This window comes from Peromyscus eremicus, chromosome 8a (assembly GCF_949786415.1).
Source record: "Peromyscus eremicus chromosome 8a, PerEre_H2_v1, whole genome shotgun sequence".
Lineage (NCBI taxonomy): Eukaryota > Metazoa > Chordata > Mammalia > Rodentia > Cricetidae > Peromyscus > Peromyscus eremicus.
The window spans coordinates 99,308,418-99,333,149 of NC_081423.1; the positions used below are offsets into that span (position 1 = coordinate 99,308,418).

At 54.0% G+C, this 24,732-nt stretch overlaps 1 protein-coding gene across 5 annotated transcripts in view; it reads left to right on the forward strand.

Annotated features, from left to right (window-relative positions):
- The window catches only part of Septin9 (septin 9), a 168,979-nt gene that overhangs the window by 140,726 nt on the left and 3,521 nt on the right, over positions 1-24,732 (forward strand). For all 5 annotated transcript variants that reach the window (XM_059272202.1, XM_059272204.1, XM_059272203.1 and 2 more), the window contains 7 exons: positions 16,347-16,538; positions 17,731-17,859; positions 18,294-18,375; positions 18,772-18,909; positions 20,591-20,708; positions 22,153-22,248; positions 22,412-22,508. In XM_059272202.1, the coding sequence (XP_059128185.1) occupies positions 16,347-16,538; positions 17,731-17,859; positions 18,294-18,375; positions 18,772-18,909; positions 20,591-20,708; positions 22,153-22,248; positions 22,412-22,508 (852 nt within the window). The remainder of the gene's footprint in view (positions 1-16,346; positions 16,539-17,730; positions 17,860-18,293; positions 18,376-18,771; positions 18,910-20,590; positions 20,709-22,152; positions 22,249-22,411; positions 22,509-24,732) is intronic.

The window sequence follows — 24,732 nt, forward strand, 5'->3', positions numbered from 1 at the left end:
GGCTGAGCTCTCTGTTGTACCCAACTCACTTCTTCTGCAGACTCCCACTGGCACGGGGGTGAGGCCTTGGCTTCTTTTAGGGCAGGGTACAGCTCATCACAAAGGGTCTTGAAAGACACCAAGCCTTGGGGCTGGTGAGATGGCCCACTGGGTAAAAAGACGTTTGCTGTCATGCTGGACAATATCCGTGCACCTCCTTTTACACCAGCCCTCAGAAGGCAGAGGCAGGCAGGTCTCTGAGTTCGAGGCCAGCCTGGTCTACAGAGTGAATTCCAGGACAACCAGGGCTACACAGAGAAACCCCGTCTCAAAAAACAAAACAAAATGCTTGCTGTCAGCCTTTACAATGTGAGTCCTATCCCTGGACTCCACATGGTAGAAGGAGAGAACTGTCTCCTGACCTTTAAACATGCGCTGTGCCATGGCACACGCACGCGCGCGCGCGCGCGCGCGCACGCGCACACACACACACACACACACACACACACACATTTTTATTTGAAGATACAAGGCTATTGGCTGGCTGTGGGGCAGGGCAGCTGGCTTAAACACAGTCTGTAGATGTTCTAATCTGTACAGTGGGTGGGTCTTGCCCTGGACTCCGCCCCCTCCCGATTACTTAGCATCTTCCTGAAGCCAAGAGCTGGGGAGGGGAGGCGGGGGCAGCATCCTGAGGTGCCAGCCCTTGAGCGCCTCAGGCTTCATTTGGAATCCCAGCTGTTGGCTGGCCACATGAGGACTGATAGGAAGTCACCCTTGTTTTCAATCCTACTTCTGTCCATTGGAGGTCCCCGTCCTGGGGCTGAAGTCTCGCCCTGTTTGTGTTTTGAAACAGGGACTTGCCTAAAATGCTCTATGTGGATGATCTATCTGTACTAATAATCCTCCTGGGGATTGAACCCAAGGCCTCGTCAGTGCTAAGTGAGCACCCCGTGCTAAGTAAGCACCCCGCGCTAAGTGAGCACCCCGCGCTAAGTAAGCACCCCGCTAGCTGAGCTGTAGCTCCGTCTCTTGTTTGGTTATTTGAGGCAAGGTCTGATTCTGTAACCCAGGCCAGCCTTGAATTTACGTGCCTGCTGCCTTGGCCTCCCAAGTGCTGGGGTTACAGGGGTGTGCCACTGCACAGGGGTTCTGCCCCGCTTTTGGGTGTTGGGTGTTGGGTGCTGGGTGCTGAGCATACCTTGGTCACCAGAGGTCGTGAGGACAGTTGTCTTTCCACAGTGGAATGCGCTCAGAGCTCTGTCCCTATCAGGATCTCTTATCTCCCAGGCCTTGGTCCAGGTGCCTGTCACCACTGGAGGAGGAGATAAGATAGGCCCTGCCAGGCAAGCCTGGTCCAGCCACAGTGCTACACAAGTCTACTGGCCAGGTCTGGCCCTGAATGTATGTGGCTGTAGCTGACCCTCCTGTTCAGTGGTGATCTTAGTGTCCTGCCTGCCCTTCTCAGTGGTCACTAAGATTTATCGATCTCTGTGTCCCCATTCTGGATGATCTAGGTGCTTGTTTGGTTAATGTTTGAGTGAATGAGCGGCCAGCTTTGTGTGACCTCAGATTTTCTGCTTCGATCCAAATGTTCTGTGGTTCCACCAAGGTTAGCTCAGGGGCCTTGTGGGATTCTTCCTCCCTGCCTCTCTCCCATAACTGTAAGCTTGGTGGCTTGGTGACTGAGGTCACTGTGGATGCCTGGCTTTTCTGCTTGGTGCACGTGTGCACGCACATACCTGAGGTCAACCTTGGGGGCTGTCTCTCTGTATTTTTGTATTTTGGCATAGGGTCTCATCGCTTTTACCTGGAGCTTACCCATTCAGCCAGGGTGGCTGTCCAGGAGCAAGAATCCACCTGCCTCCTTCCCAGTTCTGGGATTCCCGGGATTACTAGTGCCCACCACACACCCATTTTTCGGCGTGGGTTCTGAGGGATCCAACTCCGATCCTCATGCTTGTGCGGCAAGCCCCCGACCCAGTGACCTGACTCCCCAGCCCCAGAGCCTCCTTATCAAAGGGAAAGCCAAGTTCACTGTGCAGAATTGGTTAGGCTGTGGATGAGGTTCCCCCACTGAGCCGCCCTGGACAGAGTCAAAATCCCCAGCAACCCGAGGGGCGGATTCTGTGTCTCTACCTCCATGTGGGAAGGTTGGCTGAGTTCCCTGGGACCTAGTGAACCTCCCTGGCATCTAGGAGAGTTGTTACTTCCTCTTGCTGGTGACTTCTGGAGCGTGGCCAGTGCAGAACATGTGTCAGGAGGGAGGAGGCTGCTGTCCCTGTGAGTTGGACCCTTGGCTATCAGTTCAGCCACTTGTGTGCCAGGTCTCCCTGAACAGTGGCAGAGTTGTGACATTCTGTGACATTCCACTTTGACTCTTATACGTTAGCACCCCAAAGATGCTGAGCTCTGTGAAGCTTTCCTGGGGTGCATGGAGGTAATCCAGCCCATCCACATCGAATATGGAGAATAGAGATCTAAAGTGTCCTGGGCTGCAGCTGCTGACAGGAGTCATACAGGATAGGTCTTCCAGAAGTTTCTGAACCTACTGGGTAATAATATCAGTCCCAGGGCTCGAACTAGAGGTGGCGCCTGGGGCCCTAAGATTTCCACTGTGCTGGAGCCAAGATAGCTCTGGTTTGAGGCAGCAGGGCGGGGCTACTCAGGTTTGGCAGTGTAGGCGTGTTCAGGGGACGGGGAGAACTTGGAGAGTGTGGGTCCCTGGATCCTGGAGATGTAGCAAGTGAGGAAACGTCGGGGTATCCCCACAACCAACAGCTACTTCGAAAGCTGCTGTCCCAGGCGCCGCTCCCACACCACCCTCCCTCAGACCTTGCCTGCTTCCTGCTCGCCTGGAACAGCCAGGCTGCTCCCAGGCTGGTGCTCAGCTGTTCCTTTGCATCCTGCCACGTGTCATGGCCGCCTCCCAGCCTGCTCAGGGTTAACCGTGGTCTGGATCCCATTGCATCTCCTGCAGAGTCTTCAGGCTGCCCTGGGGCCACAGCCGCCTTCTTTCACGGGTTCACAGATGCATTTCACAGTGCAGTGGAGCATCTGTCCACATGGAGGACAAGCCGTTGCGACAGTGACCCAGTCTTGGTCTGGGAGGCCTTCTGCCGCCCGCGGCCGGGCCCATTGTCAGATGACCTTACTGCATGGATTTCAGTGTCTCTACTCTCCGTCTTTCTGAGTCAGCAGTCTTCTCCACTCTTAGTTCGTGGGAGCTGGGGGGAGCTGCCCCCTGAGAGGCCTGGAAGTTTGGGGGTGGTGGAGGAAGTTATGGATGCCCCTACCTTGTGCCTTGCTAACAGCCCCACTGTCCATTTAACCTTGAACCATAAAGAGGCACCCCTCCCTATGGGGCCATGTGGCCCTAACAAGTGGGCTTACGCCACTCTTGTGAGAAGGAGGCTATGTCCTCCTGGGAACACTCAGCATGTGGGTTCCAGGTCCCTGTTGGGGGCCCAGCAGACCTCATTTCTGGATCCCTCAGCTCTGGTTGCAGGGAGCTGCAAGGCCTGGGCCCTTGAGTCTTTGAAATGGGAGTCAGCTTTTACCCAGTGTCTCGACTGCGCAGAGACGCTGGAGCACACAATTAGCCCTTCCCTGGGTCTCTGGCTGTTTCTGTTGCTGTCTTCCTTTATTTAAAAGTATCTGTGGCTTGACTGATTCCAGCCCATGGCACACAGGGACACTAAAATCTACAGACCTTTATAAGCATCTTTATGACTACAGCATGACCATGATAGACAGGCCCAGGGAAAAAAAAGGCAGCTGAGAGCCCCATTCTCAGGGGGACTGCATATGGGAAGGTTGTCCCTGTGGGAGCCACACAGCCTGGTTCATGGGCCTGGGCTGGGTATGGACAGCTGTGGTGAGGTGGATACTGCCCACTTATGTGTTGGGGATGTCCCCACACTGCCGGGTCATTGTTCAGTTGTTTTTTGTTTTTTTTTGAGACAGGGTTTCGTGTAGCCAGCTGCTTCAAACTCACTATGTAGCTGAGGATGACCTCAAACTTCTGATTCTTAAGCTTAAGATTGTCTAGTGGGGTTTGTAGACTCTGTATTCATCACGGTTCTCTAGAGAAGTAGACCCGATGGGAGGGATGCGCATTGGGTCCCTGAAACATCCATAGATGGGGTTTTTTTTCCTGTGCAAATGTACCTCTTTTCATGGAGGAAGGATGCTCCGTTGCAGGGTGGGACCACGTTTTGTATACATGGCCATCATATGAGGACCATTAGGCCAACTTCCACTGTGGAGCGCTGTGAACACTACACTGTACCTGAGTGCAGATTTTCACATAAATGTCTGTTTTCACCTCGTTGGGAAATCGCTGGGTCCCATGGACAAATTTAGGCCAATGTTTTTTAAGCCAGTACCTGAGGAGGGTCCCAGGCCTGGTGAGGTGTATGTACCATGTTTGGTTCAGCTGCCTCTGAGTAGCTCGCTCTCTCCAGTTCTCAAGGGGTCACCGGAGGCTGAGGATACAGCAAAGAGGAATCTACACAGGGTGCTGAGGGGCACGGATGGGAAACAGAGCAGGCCCCTGATTTCTGGATTCCTCTGCCAGTTCAGGGCCCAGAAGGCACCAGAAAGGGGAACTGGGAGGCTGCATGCCTTTGTCTTCCCTGCAGGAGACAGGTGGGCAGGGTTGATGGCAGGTGCAGTGTGAGAGAAGAAGGGACATGAGGGACTGTTATGAATTAGATTCCTGATGCACAAACAGGAAAGGAGCCACGGACACACAACAAGGATGGCCAACTTCCTGCACTGGAGATTTTTCCTGCCTTTTAATTCTGATCAAGATGTCTAGATGGGGTGGGGCGAGGATGGACTTCGCAGAGTACGGCATCCCCCACCCCAGGCCTCAGCCCAGGGGAAACAGCCTTCTTAGGGGAGGTGGAATGTATGCAGGGGGACATGGTGTCTGCAGGAGCACGGTCTATGGGGAGCATTTCTGGACTGTTCGGTTACCCTCACCGCCGCCGCCGCCAACAAAAAATGAATGTGAGCCCACCCAACAGCAGGTAATGTGAGTGCCTCCCTCGGCCACCTGCAGCGCCCCCGTCCCTCTGTGACTGTACTACACCACTGTGTCCACTTTTTAGGTACAGCCAAGTGAGCCAACTTGGAAGGCCCATTGGGCACCGCTTCCAGAAGTTTCCAGGGCCCCTCCTTCCCTGTCTCCAGCCCTCCTTGTTCCTGGGAGAAATTACCATATGAATGTTGTTCCTCCCCAGAGTCGGGGTTGGAGGGGCCCTGGGAGAAGACCGGCTCCCAGGGAGCAGGTTCCGGCGTTGGCTGGGGACCATCCAGTGGAAGCCGCACAGCAGTTTTTCTGGAGGTCGGTTGCTTACATCCCATAATAGGTCTGGCTCAGTCCTGGTTCTGGGAAGAGGTGGAGGAAGAAGCTGAGGGTGCAAGGGGTTGTGAGCTGGGAGGGGGCGTGTTGGACCCCAGCAGCTTGGAGACCCCTGTACCTCTTCATTGAGCTGTCTGTCTTTGTTGTGTTCTGAGAAACATGTTATTAGCGGCCTTCTTGTGATGTTGCTAATTACTGTAGGAATACAGACTGGGAGGGAGGCTGTGTGAAGCAGTGTAGTTACTGTGAATGGCTTGTAGACTGTGGAGAGCCACGCACAAGTCTGGCCAGTGACTGTTCAAGCAGTTCCGATGGCCCGGCTTGATTGGGGGTTTCTGTTGAGTTCTTGGTTATGTCTCAACCGCTAGATTCACTTTATAATCTGTGTGAGCCACACTGATATTTGGGCTGCCAGACATACTGTCTTGTGTTTTTCCTGCTCTGGCTACAAAACATCCAAAGCAGTTAGTGTCTCAGGAAGTACCAGTTGGCAGTGGCATTTCTTCTAGACAGTGCTTGGTGAGGATAGTGTGACTCAGTCCTTGATGTGGGTATTATAGGCCAGGCTTCACTGGATGGTGTTGTGGGTGATGGAGGCTCAGGTGAGGGCCCTGTCTTCCATATCTGTCTGCTTGTCCTCTGTGAAGTGTCTTTCCTGCTCGGGTCTGAGCCCTGCTCTAAGTGCTTTCCTGGGTCCCGGCATACGCCAGGGTGGACAGAAGGTAGGACTACAGGCCCCCAGTGTCTCGTCTGACTTCTGACGTCATCAGTACTTCTGAGCAGTTTTTCTCAGTGGGTCCTCATCTATGCATCCTGGGAAAGCTCTTCTTTATGTTCCCTTCCTTGGCGCTATGCAGCTCCCACAGGTGACAGCATCCAGAAATTGTCAATGTCACATTTGGGTGCCAGGACACAGAGATTTATGCATGTGTGCACACACGCCCTGAGAAGGGCACAGGTGAGCACTTCTGTAGAAGGCCTGGGACGTGGGGGGCAAGCAGGCTGACTAGGAATGGAGAAAGAGAAGGTACTGAGGTAAGGAGAGCAGGTAGTCACTCCAGGCACCCATTCAGTCAGCCAGACAGACGTTCACAGTGTCCTCATGTGCCTCAGATGTGAGAAGCTGTGTTGCCATGAGCAGTCAAGACATGTTTACTACATACTGTGCAGCATAGAAAAACAGGGAAACCCACCAGCGTAGACTGGAAGTCCTGGGAAGATGCGGGGTGGGGAGTCGCAGCAGCAGCAGCAGCAGCAGGACAAGAATGTTCTAGACATACTGACGCTGAGGAGCCTTGTTTGAAGAGCTGAGAGGAGCCTGGAAGGCGTTTGTGTGTATGGAAAGCGGAGGGGGTGGGGTGTGCATTTCACTGACAACAGCTGCGTGAGTTGTGTGTTCTGTGGCTGTCCTCCCTCCATCTTCATTGATAGTCTTATGAGGGGAATATCACCTCGTTTCATGCACGAGGATACAATGGCACAGAGCTCAGTTACCCGCTCGGTCCCACAGTCCCGTGGTGTGTCCAAGGTGGGAGAAGATAGAGGGCCCGGGTTCCTGGGTCACTGGGTGCTGTGGACACTAGCCATGGTTTGAATCAGAGATAGGGTCATTTAAGGTATGTGTCAAAACTGTCTCTTCGGGTCTGGGGGAGGGCTCCGTGAGTAAGCCCCCCAGGACCCTTGTAAAAGCCAGGTGATCTCAGTGCATCGCTCCGGGGAGATAGGGCGTCAGAGCTAAGAGCACACGCAGCCTTGAACAAGAGAACCTGACTGGATTTGTGGTGATGGGAAGGAAGGAGACCATGATGTAACGACTGGATGGTTGAAGATGTCATTCCCAGTAATGAGGGGATGGGGTTACAGAGTTCATGCACATGTCCAGGTGGCTCGCACATACAGACCTGGACAGGGCTGTGGCCATAGATACCAAATGCCTGGTATGAAGAGCCTTGGGACATGCCTGCTGAACCTCGATGAACATTCATCTATCTGCCCACCTCTCCATCCATCCACCCACCCACCCATCCATCCATCCATCTACCCACCCATCCTTACCCTCAGTTCAGATAGCATTTGACATTGCTGGGTTGTACATTTGAAAACCGTGTCTTAGGCTGTCAAGATGCCTTTTCCCCACTCAGTTGATTGGCTCTCCTTAGAGAAGTCTTTCAGGCATGTGGGATCTGAAAGCCCTCCCTGAGGCAGGCACATTTGGGTGGGCCACCTTCTAAGCTGAGACTGAGGGATCATGTACAGAGAGGTCTGCAGGTTCCAGAGTGGGCTGGAATTCCTGGGTTTCAGATTCTCCCTAAGACAGGGATCTGGGGCCACGTGTGTGAGTGACTGTTCTCCTGCCTTCATGGACAATCAGAGGTTTCTTCTTCCCTGAGGGTCCTGTGGTCAGACTCCCTTGCACCATCCAGGGCCAGCTTCTCTCTGCCTGGCCCTTAAGACCCTGTCTTTAGGCTCTTCTCCTCTCCCAAGAGAGCCAGACAGACAGCAGGAAGCCTTCAGTGGTCTCAGTGGACCTGCACAGAAGGGACCTGCTTGGTATCTCTGGGGTCAGGCCTTTGTCTACTTGTTGTTATTTCCAGTGACATCATGAGTCGGGGGAGCCTTTGACCATGTGTCACACCCCCAAGCTCTGGTGTGTATCAGCAGCTGACAGCATGCTGATAGGGGTCAAAGGATAGGGAAGCAGTTCGTCCCCTACCCCCTTTGGGGACATCTCTGATAAGAGGACATTCTTGTAATAAATGGCCAGTGTCCACCAGCCCGTGGAGGGGTGGGGGTAACAGAATGTACTCTCTTCCACCCCCTTCTTTCTCCGTAGACATTTGCCAAGAGCAAAGGGAAGCTGTGGCCCAGCAGCCTTGAGGACATTTCAGTGGGGTCCTGGGGAGGGCTGGATCTTTGGGTGCAGCTGTTGCAGTTCGAGATTCCTGGGGTGTGGGCAGAGTCAAGGCTGCTTTCCTGATGCTGCTCTGTGATAGCCTTCTCTGGGGAGAGGGACCAGAAAGAGGGCGGTCAGTGGAACACTGAACTCAATTTCAGTCCCTGACTGAACTGGGGGGCTCCGCAGGGGCCTTGTGTGGTGCTGGAAGTCTGCCGTGGCTTTTGAGGAAATGAATGAGGGGGACTTGCAGGTTGGAGCCTGCCCTGAGCAAAGATTGATGTCTCAATAGGCCCAGCCTAGTGAGAAACTGCAAATGAAGAACAGAAGGGGCCTCCTCAGAGGGGGTGGGGCGCCCCTGGACTGGGTCCAAGTTCGCCTCTGTGGATTGGGGCCAATTGAAACCACGTTGGCAGAAATACAGGACTCCTTGAGAGTCCTCCCCACAATAGAGGGGGTGCTGGGGGAGGGGAGTTTGGCCGGCAGCCAACGCAGGCCCCTGCTCCCATCTTTGGGATGCCCAGGGCCTCTGCCTCTCCACACCTCCCCACCCTGCCCCCACTGAATGCAAGAGGAGTGGGTGGGACGGAGTCAAGCCTCTCTGTCCCTCCCAGGCCCTCGCTGGACACAAGGTCACGGGCATCTCCCAGCAGAGAACAGCTTGCGGAAACCACATCAGGGCAGTGTTAAGTCCCATCTTGGAACTTGGACTGGGGAAGGCGCTCCAGCTGGGAGAGGTGGGAAGTTCTCCCTTTGCAAATCCCTCTCTGCAGAGGCCAAGGCACTGTGTTGGGTTTCCAAGTGGGGGTCTGGGGGGGGGCAGAGGGAGGAGTCTCAGATTTCTGGCATTCATGTTCTTAACCAGACTCCAAGGAGACACTTCCTGCCCCAAACAAAGTGTGAAGTGTAATTCGATTTTGACTTACTTATCAAATTAGATGAGCCATGTGCACTTTTAAAAATTCGGCCTTTGAAACTGGGCACATGAATTTGCAAAATTCGATCATTTATATGCAGTGTTTCCATCCTTGGAACAGGACAGGAAGCCTCTTGTGACATTTATGAGGAGTGCAGGGTGGTCCAGTGAGTCAGCAGGGACAGGGTACAGTGGAAGGCAGTGTTGTGAAGATGGGAAAAGACCCAGTTCTCAGGAAAACAGCTTTCACGTCTCTGCCCACCCCAGGAGCCTGAGTGGAGCCTGTCCTCTCCAGTTTGGGGATCAGCTGGTAGGCCTCAACCCCTCTTCTCCTTACACGGGTTCCTCCGATTTACCCGCAATGCTCCTTAGCTCTCTGTTCCTGCATTTGCCCGTCCTCTCCAGCCACGAGACCCACTAACCCAGATCATCTGTATGTGTGTTTATCAAATACAGGAAGCTGAAGGTAACTCAGGCAGTTAACCCTGGAGTTACTCAGCCAGTCTTCCATTGTACCCCCCATCCCCCCATTCCCCACCCCCACACTGCTGAGAATGCAACACGGGGCCCTGGGCATGCAGAACTAGTCCTTCCTGTGCTAGCCCCAGGTTTGCTTGAGACACGGCCTCATTATGTAGCTCAGGCTGGCTTTGAACTCACTGTGTAACCAAAGCTACCCTTGAACTCTCAATTCTCCTGTCTCCAAGTCTAGTTTTACAGATATGTACCACCATGTGAGGCTTCCAAGTTCTTTCTTTTTTTCTAAGATTCATTTATTTATTATGTATACAGTGTTGTTCTGTCTGCATGTATGTATGCATGCAGACAGAAGAGGGCACCAGATCTCATTACAGATGGTTGGGAGCCACCATGTGGTTGCTGGAATTGAACTCAGGACCTGGGGAAGAGCAGCCAGTGCTCTTAACCCTTGAGCCATCTCTCCAGCCCCCAGGTTGTTTCTTTAGTTGGGTCTAGGAACCTAAGTATTTTTGTGTCCCCTAAAGTGTCTGTGTCTGTGTGTGTGACATAAAATTCCAGTACTGCCGAGCTGTACCTGTGGGGGTTTGTCCTGGCTCCGTCCAGAAGCCCTTGCCGGTAAAGCTGCCTCCACTCACCTGCCCGAGCCTGCCCTTCTCCTTCTTGTTAGTTTCTTAGTACTAAGTTCTTGATATATAGTTGTTGAATGGCTCGGTGTCGCGGTCTTGGTCTCTGAGGACACAGGAATCACTGCTTGCCATTGCTATCTCTCTAGGACAGTTTCTGCTCCAAAGTCCCCCACTTCTGCATGCACCAGGGTCCCACCGTGTGACTATTTTATTTTATTCTCCCTCACTTTTATTTTCTGAGTTGGCTCATTACACTCCTCTCTGCCTACTCCTGCGTGCCTGACACAGAGTCACCTCTGAGTCTTTGTGGGTCTTCTGGAGGAGTTTCATACTAAGTGGATGCTTGGCTGTCTGCTCCAGGCATGGGTCCTATAGAGAGTTTGGATTTAGCCTCCTTGTTCTAGGTGTGTGGCCTCTCACGCTCTGGGAGAACCCTGGAGTCAGGGTTCTTCAACTCCAGCCTGGTAGCTGGTGTTGAAGAACAGGTCCGTTCCCTTGGCCTTGGGCTGTGTTTTCTCAGACTTCACTGAATTAAAGTGAACTTCCCTGAGAGACCTGGCCAGCCAGCTGGGGGGGCGGGGAGGTCCTGGTGATCCTAGGCTCTGCCTTCAGCCTCTGGGGCCCGGAGAGGGGCTGAGCTCAAGGCCCCAACACCGAGACCCCTGCACCTGAGGCAGAACATTCTGAATGGTGCCAGAGAGGATGTGGTGCATTTGGGGGTGCTCGTACACCACACATCCAGGGCTGATCTTGACAATGCTGCCTATAGGTGCAAATCCTTCTCGAGACAGAGGCCTGAGAGGCCAGCAGATCGAGCAAATACTGGTGTCTTGGTACCCCAGTAGACCCCGCTGGACCTGGCTGCTGCCCAGGGACAGGTTGGCTCTGCTTTCTGCCGGGTCACAGGGGTGGGGCTTGAACAAGGTGTTTGAGGATAATTGTGTTGGGTTTTAAGAGCTGGGCATGGCTTGTGCTGGAGCAAGAGAAGGGAATGGCATTGCCTTCTGAGAGTGAGAGTGTGGCTGTCCCACGGCCCACGTGGATGCTCCCTGCCCGGCAGAATGGTTCCCATATGTGGCCAGGGAGGCAAGGTTCAGTTAGGAAGTGGACAGTTCTGGAAGCCTGACCAGCAAGCCCAACAGGAAGGGTGACGATGCCAGATGGGTGGCTCCTGGTGTTGGTTCCTGTCTGTCCTTGCAAGCCTATTGGCCAAGTGGGTCAAGGTCTTGGGCCCATCCTTTCTGGGAACCCCTCCCAAAGTGTAGTGGTCCAAGGCCCTGCCACAGTGAGTGTGGAGGGTGACATAATCCTATCATCTTTGGCAGGGCCTGGGGTGGGGGAAGCATTTGTTACTCAGTGGGTAAGTCTTCAGATGGTGGTGGCTTGGGGCCCAGTTGTCCTACCGTCAACTGGAGGGAAGGTGGGGCTCACAGCAGGCTCTGGGGCAGGAGGGAGTGGAGATGGCCTGTGTGCACAGTGGGACCCACAGGGAGACTGTCAGTCTACTTGCCATCCCTTCAGAAACACCCTTGGCTGGGGGATGACAGGCCACTTGCTCAGGACATTGCCGGTTAGCATCTGCCAAAGAGCCTCAGCTTGAGTGTCAACATCTGGGGCCCAGGCGTCCTGAGCTGTGCAGCCAGTGGCCTGGCTGGACTCTTCGTTCAGCTGTGCTGTAAACACCTGCCTGGTGCCACCCTCCTTCCCTCGCCTCCCTGCCCCAGCCATGAGGAGCAAGCGCTCCCAGTCGTGTTTATTCATGACGTCATGTAACCATCGCCTGTCTAATTCCAGTACGGTCTTTTCACCCTGCAGGGAACTCCACACTCACTCAACAGTCAACTCTCCCCTGTCCCTGTGGGTTTGCCTCTTCGGAGCGTTTCATACACAGTCATTCATGCCTTGAAGTGTCTGTTTCTTTAGCTCACTATGGTATTTTCTTTTTAAGATTTTTTTTTTTTTAATTTATTATATATACAGTGTTCTGCCTGCATGTATGCCTGCAGGTCAGAAGAGGACACCAGATCTCATTACAGATGGTTGTGAGTCACCAAGTGGTTGCTGGGAATTGAACTCAGGACCTCTGGAAGAGCAGCCAGTGCTCTTAACCTCTGGGCCATCTCTCCAGCCCCCTCAGTCTGGTATTTTCAAGGTTCACTTGCATTCTACTGTGTTCATACTTTCTTCCTTCCTCTGGCTTCTTATGTTCCCTCAGATGCACTCACCATGCCACTGTTTATTGATGCATCTGTGAACATTTTAGCATGCTGTCACTCTGTCTCTCTGTCTCTGTCTCTCTGTCTCTCTGTGTCTGTGTGTGCATGAGCCCATTCCATAGTCCTCATGTCGAGGTCAGAGGAAAACTTCAGAGGGTTAGTTCTCTACCATGTGAGTCGCAGAGATGGGACTTGGCTCATTAAGTTTGGTGGCAGGTGTCTTCAGCCTTGCTGGTGTTTAGCTATTTCTTGAGTAGCTCATTTCTGCTTCTTGCTGGACTAGGAGTTGAGGATGCCCCTGAGCAGGCTGAAGCCTTGGGTGGTCGAGGAGGGAGGTGTCAGAGAGTACACTCCTGATCCTTAGGTGGGTGTCGGACCACAGAACTCACTGTCCGTAACCGAGTGAAGTGCGGGGGAGGTTCCAGGAGTGAGAAGTTCAGCAAAGGTCTTATCTTGTTCATCTGACCATCCAGTAGTATTTTCAGAAAAGAATCGGTGTGTAATGCCGAGTCCCCTCTGTAAAGCGGAGTACCAGACTGCCTCACACACCTGTCAGGAGCATGTAGGTATTTAAAACTGAAATCAGCAAAAATAGATTCTTACAATGCATCCCTCCTGAACTAGCTCAGACTCCAGTGCTCGGAAGTCACGTGGATGTACTTCACTGGTTCCTCAAAGTAAAAATAGAATAGCTCACATCCGAGTGTATGTCCAAAACTGTTGAAAGCTTAGTCTTGCTGGGCGTGATGATTTATGCCTGTAATCACAGTATTCAGAGGCTGAGGCAGGGGGATCAGTGAATGTGAAGCCAGACTGTATATAAGGGAGAGTCTGAGGGGAAGAGAGGAGAGAGAGAGAAAGGCAGAGAGCTAGTCTTAGCTCCGCAAGAGTGCCTATATATCCGTGTTCACACCGTAGTATTCACACCAGCCAACCAGAAGCAATCACTCAAATGCCTGTGGATAAAAGACTCACTGTGCTGAGCCTGGAGAGGTGGCTCAGCAGTTGGGAGCACATACTGCTCTTCCAGAGGACTGAGTTGAACACCCACATCTGGCATTTCATAGCTGCCTATAGTTCCAGCTCCAGAGGGGATCTGATGCCCTCCTCTGGCCTTCTTGGACACCTATACTCAGGCACACATATACCCATACACAGACACACATGAATACATATAATTAAAAATAAAAATAAATCTTTTTAAAAACAAAATCGTATGAATTGAGTTTTTTAAAAAAGACTAAATGTTCATTAAAGGAATATCGTTGGCCTTTAAAAGGCACGCTCATTCTATAGCATAGATGAACCTGAAGGACGTTATTCTATATGAAATAAGCCAAAAGTCAGCGATCATCCACCCTGCTTACCCAAGGATCTTGGACGCAAGGAAGGTTGCCAGAGACTGGTCCCAGGCCAGTTAGGGCCGTGGTGAGTGTCCTTACAAGATGTGAAGCCCAAAACCCTTATTTACCATTGCTAAGATGGTAAATTTTACCACACATTTTAGAGGCGGAAGTAGCTAGGAGCTGCTGCCTTGAGCTGTGAAGATCCAGGATGCATCTGTTGACATAGGTGATGATATAGTGGGGTCTGGGAAGCCTCTGGTCACTCACATTCCTGGAGATCCAGGGCTGGGGTCACAAAGGCAACCCTGGGTGGAGGGTCTACCCCTCCCAACCAGGCAGGCAGGTGGATGGAGAGGCTCTGGTGGAAAGGGTCACAGGGGTATGCCAGAAGAGCTTCCAGAGCCCCTGGGGAAGGCTGGGACTCTACTGCGTTCTTATTGTTTCTCAAGCAGGGCCCCTGGCAGGCTGAATGTTTAGTTTGGTTTGAGTTTCTGCTGTGAAACTCAATGCATGTAGAAGGGGCCACCTGGGGCTGATGCGGGCCTTCCTTGACTGGGGGTGATTAGAGAGGGTTGGGGGACAGCTGTCCCCCAGCCCTTCCTCCTCTCACCGCTCAGCAGAGAGGTGGGGGTGGGGCAAAGTGGGTCTCAGACTCTCAGACAGATGGAAGCAATTTTCAGTCACGTGAATGAGGCCTGAACCGCTGCGCGCCAAGGCAGGGCCCCTTGTCCTCCAGGAAGCGGGCCCCAAAGCCACAGGTTCTAGGGCCAGATGTTGGGCCTTCTTTGTTTGTTTAAAGATGCTAGAAACCCAGGGGAGTATTTCTGAGTGGAGAGCTGACTCTTGAAGGCTTGTGGAGAGGGCCGGTTCCATGACCTGGATTGGGGATGCTTCTGATGGGAGGCGCTGGCACCTAGGACCTGCCTGTGGCATTGTTTGGGGACACACACATGTGTGGACCCTCGGGCAGTTCCTGGTGTGTTGACAAGCATTCTCTTGTGCAATTGCTCCCCAGGGCCAGGAAGTAGAGGTGACTGCACCCTAGGGAGGCAGAGAAACAGGAAGTGACTGATCCAGTAAAGCCACTGCCTGTGGGGTGGTCCTCAGGCCTCTTTCCTGAAGCTGGCTTTGCAAGCCATTCCTCCTATCTGTCCTACCGTACAAGCTTGGGGATGTGCAGAGAGGAAGTGCAGTGTCCGGCTTTGCTGCTGCTGGCCATGCCAATAAAAGGGAGAGAAAAGCCCTAACTCCAGAGAGGGCCAGGGCTGAGTTAGCTGAGGATGTAGGGGGAGTCAGCTTGAGTTTAGTGTTCTCCCCCGGAAGGGAAGGGGCAGTTCAGCCAAGTCCCCGTGCTACAGGCCCATCTTCCTGCTGCTTCCTGGCTCTGCTCACTTGGGAGGATAGCTCTGCTGGGAGGGGGTGTGCGTCCTGAGCTCATGTTCCCCGCAAGCACCTTTGGTTGGCTGCCCCCACACTCCCTGCTTTCGGAGCGGGGAGGAGGCACGGATATGCATTGAGTCTCCTTCAAGTCAGTGTGCGGCAGGGTCAGAGCTGGGGAGCCCTTCCCTGGAGGTGGGGCAGGGCACAGCACAGACTTGGTTGGATAAAGGAAGGGGACTTGGGAGCAGCTGGTGTCCCCTCTGTGTTGGCCATTTGGGGGCTGGGCCGTGGGGTCCTAAGTTGAGAGTGGTGACGTTTGCCATGACAGGTAGTATCTTTAAGGCTTTTTCAACAATGCAACATCTGTACCTCAAGAGCCTCACAGCCGCCTGGGGTTCAGAGTGGCATCTGAAGGGCTTTCTCAGTATAGCAGTTAGGTGGACTGTAAGCCTCTTGTTCAGCCACACCCAGGTGAACCAGCTTTGCATGTCCCTGCTGGGTAGGAACACCTAGGGTCTCCAGTGGGCTCTGTTTGAATCATCCCCCAGGCCTGGGCTCTGACCACGCACTCAGGTAGCCACAGCAGGAAGGCTCCAACTCTGACTTATTAAAGGAAGCTGGGGTTTTCAAGTTTAACCCCTAGCCCATCACAGACCTACTAACTCAGATGGCCTTTCCCTGAGGCTGAGGGGCAATTGGTGTCCTCCACAGCTATCTTCCTGCCTGTCCTGCCTCAGGACTGTATGGGCCCGGTGTCTGGGAGTAGACACTCCCAGTGAGAGTGAGTCAGGTCTGGAAGAGGCAGATAGGGATCATATCAACCCTCCCCTGTGACCTGCTTGTGGTCACCTGTTGAACTGTGAAGGGCCCTGGGTCCCACAGCTACTGCAGGCTGTCTGAGCAGAGGTGAAGGGTGTGCAGAGGGTGACCCGGGTGGCAGAGCTAACAGAGACAGCCCCAAGAGGCAGGTGGCTGAGGGGCGTGGGCCTGCTGGATGATACCGTACAGGGGGCCTAAGTTCTGAGGTGTTCCACAGGAGTTTCTTGGGCAAGTTGGTGAGCTCTGCAGGCTTGGTTTCCCCATCTGAGAGTATGCTGCCTGCAAATCCCGTTCTAATGCCTCTGTTTTTCCCTCCCCAGGCTCCGAGGTGGCTCCCAGCTGTGTTGGCGACATGGCTGACAGCCCTAGAGATGCCATGCTCAAGCAGGCGCCCGTGCCACGGAACGAGAAGGCCCCCGTGGACTTTGGCTACGTGGGGATCGACTCCATCCTGGAGCAGATGCGCAGGAAGGCTATGAAGCAGGGCTTCGAGTTTAACATCATGGTGGTTGGTGAGTGTTGGAGACCCTCTGCCCGCCACGTGACCATGTTGCCACTCCAGGCCCGTGCAGGGGACCAGCCTCAGTCCCAGCACCCAAGCAGCTCTCAAGCTGTCTTCCTCACTGGAAAGTGGGAGGAGAGCTCTCACCTAAAGGACAGTTGGGATGAAATGCCAGATATGGGTGCGTGTGCTGGGAGAAGGGACCACATCCACCGACGACTCCTCGGAGGGGATGCCACGTGTGTTGGCCCTCTGTGACCTGTGACAGTGGCCTCCAGCTCTCAGTTCTGCTGAGTGTCCCCTGGTTATTGCCCCAAGTCCTGGCCTACGGGCCTGAGTGGGACTCAGCCCTCATACCCCAGGCCTGGCTGGAGGCTTCCTGAAGGCTCATCTAAGCTGCCCGCCCAGGAAGTGGGGTGGAGTAGCCACTTTCTTCCTCCTGTGGCCTTGGAGAGCTAGAAGTCACCAATGGTAGGCTGATAATTAGTGTGACCCTGAAGGGACAAGCTCAGAAGCCCCACACAGGTCCTCTCAGTAACTTTGTGAAAGGCGGGTCTGCTTGGCTGAAAGAAACAAGTCAATTTTATTTGTTTGTGTGTTTATTTATTTAGAGATAGGGTTCCTCTATATGACTAGGCTGGAACTTGCTTATGTAGACCAGGCTGGCCTTGAACTCACAGAGATCTTGCCTGCCTCCTGAGTGCTGGAATTAAAGACATGCACCTCCATACCTGGTCTATGATTAGTTTTTCACTCTCAGAACAGGACTCTGCTGACTCTCCAGGGTGGCATCTGGGTAAATGCCTCCCAGAGGCTGACGTCCTAAACCAAGAAGAGTCTGGTGGCTACCCCACTGCAGGGATTTGTCTGGGGACCTGTGTCTATGTGTGTCTGCTCTGCCCAGATTCACAGACAACTGACATCTCTTTGGGGGGCCGTCATCCCCCTTGGCAGCTGTCTGGACCCATTCCTCAGGAGTCTTGGTGTCTCTTCCTGCTTTGGGTGGCTTCTCTAGGGCCAAGAAGGAGCTCTGGCCAAGTTAAGCTAGGCCCCAGAGCCACACATTGTGGGTTTAAACTCCACCCTGGACAGCCCAGGTGGGCTGTCTAAGGATGCTGTGAGCCCAGTGGACTCAGCGTGATGTAGCCATGAGCTGTGTGCCCATGGAGAGCCTGCCAACCTGCCTCCTCTTCTCTCTCCAGGGCAGAGTGGCCTCGGCAAGTCGACCTTAATCAACACTCTCTTCAAGTCCAAAATCAGCCGGAAGTCAGTGCAGCCCACCTCGGAGGAACGCATCCCCAAGACGATCGAAATCAAGTCCATTACCCATGGTCAGTTCCATGGAAGTGGGGGCTGAGGCTGGGAACAGGGGTCAAGGGCATCCCACTAGAGATGATCAAGTCCATTACCCATGGTCAGTTCCATGGAAGTGGGGGCTGAGGCTGGGAACAGGGGTCAAGGGCATCCCACTAGAGATGATCAAGTCCATTACCCATGGTCAGTTCCATGGAAGTGGGGGCTGAGGCTGGGAGCAGGGGTCAAGGGCATCCCACTAGAGATGACCCCTCTAGGCACACTGAGACTGAGTAGGAATGGTCTGGGCCCCACCAGGCTGAAGCATCATCCAAACTTCTCTAATAGAGGTGGCTTTCTGCCTGGCATCACCTCAGCTGTCATCACAGCCCAGCCTGGGACACCCCAGGCTGGTCAGGCATCCTGAGGGCTTGGGTGACCCTTCTGACTTGGGGTGCTGTGGTTTGTGCAGATATTGAGGAGAAGGGGGTCCGGATGAAGCTGACAGTGATCGACACTCCAGGCTTTGGAGACCACATCAACAATGAAAATTGGTAGGTGACCTTGAGGAAGCTTCCTTCAGGTGGGAGAGCCCCACTGGGCTTGGGGCTATGGGATACCACCTGAGGTCAGATATCCAGATAAGACCGCTCCAAACCCTAAAGCCATGCATTTGGGGTCTAACGTTCTAGATCAAAATGGGGTCACCTGGGAATCATGCCCTCCCACCCCAGGACAAAGACCAGCATGGGGAATATGAGCAAAAGACTCTGAGATAAGCCTGGCTTCTCTTTGCAGCAGCCAACCGTTCCTGTATGAAGTCAGGAGGCTGGGTGCCAAGCCAGTTCTGGGAATTAGCCTGCCATGGGGGCTTGGGGGCTTAGAAAGGACACGCCCCCAGCATGGGCAGGAGGGGTCCCAGGTCCTGGCTAACCCGGATCTCCATGCAGCTGGCAGCCTATTATGAAGTTCATCAACGATCAGTATGAGAAGTACCTGCAGGAGGAAGTCAACATCAACCGGAAGAAGCGCATCCCCGACACACGAGTCCACTGCTGCCTCTACTTCATCCCAGCCACCGGCCACTCGTACGTCCCCTTTGGGGCCTTTGTCTCGATGTTTCCAACACTGGTGGGGCTATGTGCAGGAGGACTCTGTCCGCCCAGCCCCTGGGCACAGGCACGGGGGTGGTGGGGAGGGGGTGGGGGCGAGTGGGATGGAACACTGAGTCAGGGCCGTGTCAGCAGCTGTGATGTGGGTGTCTGTGACCTCTGGACTGGGTGGTTTCCTGCCTGTTCTGCTTTCTTTTCTTTATCCAGAGAGCTGAGGACTGGCAGGCAGGGATATTCTGGAGTCTGGTAGGCAGGCTCTACAGATGGAATGAGACTCTCAGGCTATGCGAGTGTGAGTGCACTCTAGCAGTCACGTGACTTTCTCCACACCTGTGAGGGTGCTCTTACCTCCTTGGCCACTGAGGAACTTAGCTGTGTGAGACACAGAAAACAATGAGTATGCTCTGTCTTCTATGCCTCAGCCATTTCCTGTTCTCACCAAAGATGCCCCTGGGGCCTGCGAGGTGTGGGAGCACCAGGTGCCTTTCAGAGTTTCCAGGGCAGGGGGACTCTGGATGGTCTCAGTGACCAGGGTTCTTGGCTCCCTGTGAATCTCCTCTGTCCCCAGTACATAGATGCTGCTCCCCTCCTTGCCGGACACCCTTGTCACTTGTCCTGACTCCATGTAGGGCACAGGCCAGTTGCTGTGTAGGCAGTAGGAGTTGGAGGTGGCTTGTTGAGGTCTCCCAGGTTTCCTGCCTCCTGGCCACGGCAGCTGGAATCTGTGCACCAGGCTGTTCAGGCTCATCCCTGGCTGTAAGAGCCGAGGCTTTGAGGGGACCTTGCATCTTGTACCCTGTCTGGATGCCATAAGGCTCACTGCGGTCTGGTTGGAAAAATCCAAATATGGGTATCTGAGCTTGCCAGTAGTGACCATCTTCCTGTGGGGCCAACCAGAGCCCGTTCATGGCAGGGGGTGCCATCAGGTCTCCTCACCTGGGCCTGGCTCAGTTGGGGTTCTGCAGCTACTCCAAGCACAGCCTGGGGCAAGGCCAGGACTTACAGCAAGAGACAGGGCCAACATGGCTTCAGAGGGGAGAGCCGAGGGCGTGCCCCCAGTGGTGATCCTCTGGGCTAGGGTCCCAGCTGGGCACCTCGCCTAGTTCCCTTCCCCTGACGCTCAGTCCCCAGGGACAGCAGTGGCTTATGGCCATCTTCCCTTAGACCTCCGCCTGCAGCTTCGCTTCCCACAGGCTGTCTGGGCCTGACAATACACTATGGAGGAGAAAATGCAGTTTCAACGGGAAAATGATGCCCACACTCGGATTCTGCCAGCCTCCCCCCCCCCCCCCCGCCTGCCCCCTGCATCAGACCCTGGCTGTCTGGAGCCAAGCTGATCTGGGGGACAGTTAGCCTGTCCCAGGGCCCAGAGCTTCTGGACACTGTCTCCCACTTCTCCCTGACACTGGAAGCCCCAAGGCGTGACATGAGCCAAGTCACTCTTTGGGCAGTGTCCAGGGCCCGTTGGGCTCCTAGTGACAGTTTGGATGAGGGGACTTAGAGCCAGCTTCACTCCGGCTCTCCAACCTCAACTCAACAGGGGGAGCGTTCCCCTTGCACCCTTCCAAGCCCCAGCCTTCCCCTCTACCGATGGCCTCCACTGAGACCTGAGCCAGGGATCCCTGCACTGAGTCTCCTTTGCACTGTTCCGTTTCAGGCTTAGACCCCTGGACATTGAATTCATGAAGCGCCTAAGCAAGGTGGTCAACATCGTCCCAGTCATCGCCAAGGCTGACACGCTGACCCTGGAGGAGAGGGTCTACTTCAAACAACGGGTAGGATGCACGGCCTCTGTTCAGCCCCCGCTCCCTCGAGGACTGCCCGGACAAGTTATAGGCCTGACAGGGAGGAGCCTATCCAGCTCAGGGGATGCATGATAGGAAAGTTACCCTTCAGCCCTTCACAGCATGTGTCCAGCATTGGGGGAGCCCCTGGCCTGGCTGGCTGCTGGGGACCCCCATTTCCAGCAGCCTCAGTAGGTTTTGGAGTAGCCCAAGCGGAGGCAAATGTCTCAGAGCCGTCGGACCCAGCACACCCGGGTTTTATTAGGTGAGAAGAAAAGCTAAAAGGGCCTGTCTGCCTCAGTCGCTTTCTCTTCTGCCACGGTTGAGGCCACTGCTGGCCGGGTGACGGGGTGCCCCTGTGGGCCTCTGCACAGAGTCCTGCCTGCGCCTCTTCTGAACAAGGCCGTACTTCAGAACCTCCTGGGAGCTCCAGCCTGGGGTTGGGAGGCCCCAAATCCAATTCCAGAGGCTCCCAGGGCTTCCATCCCAGGCCATGTGTCAGGGATTTTCCCAGCATGCACAGGGAAGGGTAGTTGGGGGTTGTATCTGCCAGAGACCAGAAAGCTCTCCAGTGTGTGAGAGCCTCGATCTGCTTGGGCAAATGAGACAGCTGGCCCCTGGGATGTCCTCTGTCGACTGTCAACTACCTAGGCTGTCATCAAGGTGGAGAGCATTGCAGCAGGCAGGTACACTCTGAGCCTCAAGAAGGAGCCATGCTAATCCTTAGAGGAAAGAGGACTCAGCAATCCTGAGTTATGTTCAGGGGGTAGGGGGTAGTGATCAGCTACACAGGAAACATGGGGAGATTCTCAGGACGGTGATCGCAGGGCCCCTCAGGCCAGGTGAGTCCCTTCTTAGTGCAGAGGTACCAGAACTCGAGGTTCAGTGGAATGTAGCTCAGGTGGCAGAGTGCTTGCCCAGCATACAGAAGGCTCAGGGTTTGATCTTCAGCACTACATGAAACTGGGCATGGTGGCACATACCTATAACACCAACCTTTGGGAGGCGGAGGCAGGAGGATCAGGAGTTCAAGGTTGTCCTTGGTTACCTAGCCATTTTGAGGCCAGCCTGAGCTAGAGACTTTGTCTCCTAAAAAAGTGGGGGTGGGGCTGGAGAGATGGCTCAGGGGTTAAGAGCACTTGCTGCTCTTGCAGAGGACCCTGGTTCAGTTCCCGGCACTCACAGGCAGCTCACCACGAGTTCCAGGACACTCCCATGCCCTCTTCTGGCTTCTCTGGGCACTGGGCATGCATGTGGTGCACACGCATACATTCAGGCAAAACACTAGTACACATGAAATAAAAATAAAATGAATCTTTACAAAAAATGAGACATTCTCAGGGCAGGGCCACTCAGAGCCTGCCTTTGTAGGGGTTCACGGCTCGGGCACCTGATTCAGGGTCTGATTCAGGGACCACACCTCTATGTCCCCCAGATTACCGCAGACCTACTGTCCAATGGCATTGATGTGTACCCCCAGAAGGAGTTTGATGAGGATTCAGAGGACCGGCTGGTGAATGAGAAGTTCCGGGTGAGTGGGTCACCAGGTGCTGGGCGGTGGGGGCGGTGGTGGGATGGCTAGAAAAGGATGGGTGTCCACGTGTCTAGCCCTGGTCCTCTGGGGCCAAGGCCTGCCGTTTTCCAGGTCCAAGGCCCAGGAGCACGTGAGGCTAATTCTTCTGCCCCTTCTCCAGGAGATGATCCCATTTGCTGTGGTGGGCAGTGACCATGAGTATCAAGTCAATGGCAAGAGGATCCTGGGAAGGAAGACCAAATGGGGCACCATTGAAGGTACTGGCTGCTGCGCTGCCACAGTGTCTCGACCTGTCGTTGAGCGTGGGCGCTCATCGTTGAGCGTGGGCGCTCATCCGCTGCACTGTGGGGCCCTGTTTCTTCCCCCTTGGAAGGACATTGACTGTGGGGTGCACCTGTGTTCTTGAACTTAATTACTTTGTCATAGACTTCGTTACTTTGTCCCGAGTACTGAGGGCTGGAACTCTGGTCTTCTCTGGGGTCCAGGTCAGCCCCCAGGTGGGACAGTCCCAGGGCCTTTCTTTCAGCTCTTCCTCTCCTCAGTAGAATGGAGGATGGGGAAGGACAGAGCTGCCTGGAAGATAAAACCCAGTTTGTTCCTTGTGACCAGTGTGGTCGAAAGGCCCCGCAGAGGGGCAGAAAGTTGAGGCTCTGTGAGTGGGGGTGAGTCCCCAATTCTCCAGAGCCTCAGTCTGCACACTTTATAAATGAGGGCTCTGCCCTAAGGTCTAGGTGATATGAGATGTTCCAGATGGTTAGGGCTGTTCTTTTGGTTCGTTTTGGGCTTACTCTGTCGTCTGGGATGATCTGGCACTCAAGTCCTTCTGCCTTGGCCTCCTGAGTGCTGGGATTATAGGGGTACACATCACACCAGTGCTGGGATTATAGGGGTACACACCACACCAGTGCTGGGGTTATAGGGGTACACACCACACCAGTGCTGGGATTATAGGGGTACACACCACACCAGTGCTGGGATTATAGGGGTACACACCACACCAGGCCTGCTAGAGCTCTTTGGGGATCAGTTTATCTAAGAATCTGGTGATGGTGTTCCTGGCTGTGAATTTGGAGGCATCCAGCTCAGGACCCTCCCCCGCATAGTGGATTATCATTTAACCCTTTCAGCGCTCCAGGTCCCTTTACTCATCCTCTTTTCAGAGAGGAGTTAGAGCAGTGGTTCTCAACCTTCCCAATGCTGGACCCTTTAATACAGTTCTTCATGATGTGCTGACCCCAACCATAACATTATTTCATTGCTGCTTTATAACCGTAATTTTGCTACTGTTAGGAATCCTAATGTAAATATCTGTGTCTTCCGATGGTCTTAGGTGACCCCTGTGAAAGGGTCATTTGACCCCCAAAGGGTTGTGACCCACAGATTGAGAACCGCTGAGTTAGAGGGACAAGTTCTGCAGAGTGCTTGCCTAGCCTTAACTGAGTTCTGTACTTAACCATGCTCTGTACCACATAAACCAGGTTGGCTGATCCCCATCTGTGATCTTAGCATTTGAGAAGTGGAGGCAGGAGGATCCGGGATTCAGTATCATCAATCCGACAGTGAGGTCAAGGGAGAGATAGGGAGGAAAAGCGGGATGTGAGAACATAATGTGTTGACAGCCAGGGCTCCAGACTGGGCAGTGATTTGGGTTCCACATGCAGCCCTGCACTGGAGCCTCTGGAGTTAGGAGTTGTTACTGGGTCTTTCTGAGGTGAGCACTGAGGACTTCTGTGCCCTCCATGTGGGTCTTCCAGGTGGGCTGCTGTGGGGATATTTTCTAAATATGCCCTGGGTCTTTTAGGCGCCTGTGGCTTTCTGTAGCATGCCCCTCTGTGGCAGAAAATGACCCCAGAGGTGACCCAGAGGTCAAAAGCTTGTCCTCAGCTTTGTTTCCCTCAGTCCCTCCTTCCTGTCTCTGCTCATCCTCTTTGCATCCCTCCCCAAATGTGCAAGGCATGGTTTAAAGTGAGGACAGTTTGGGGTAAGAGTCCACCCGGGATCTGAGAATGGCATGGGCTATTGGCGTGTCTCTTCTGACCTCTCGTGGCCACCGTGGGTACTGCATACACTCCATGAGAAATTGTCAGGAAGTTAATTAACCAGGTTAGATGATTGCTCACAGTTGAAGGTCCTCACAGCCTGTGTGAACCTGTAAAGGTGCTCCCCTGGTTCCCACATCCAGTAGCCTTCTTGTGAGGACCCTGGGGACTTACCAGAACATGGTAGGAGTTCCTATCAGGGACACACACACACACACACACACACACACACACACACACACATAACTGAACAAGCTGTATCCAGTTGTGCACGCTCCTTACCTCCTCCTTGGTGTACACCATCCGAAGTGCCTGTTCCATCCTTGGAAGCTGGCCGGAATACTGCCTGGGGGATGGAAAGCTACTTTATTCTTTGAGCATAATGTAGTCAAAAGCCTCACAAAGTCCAATTACACTGTTAGTTCACTTGGTCCTTTTGTGC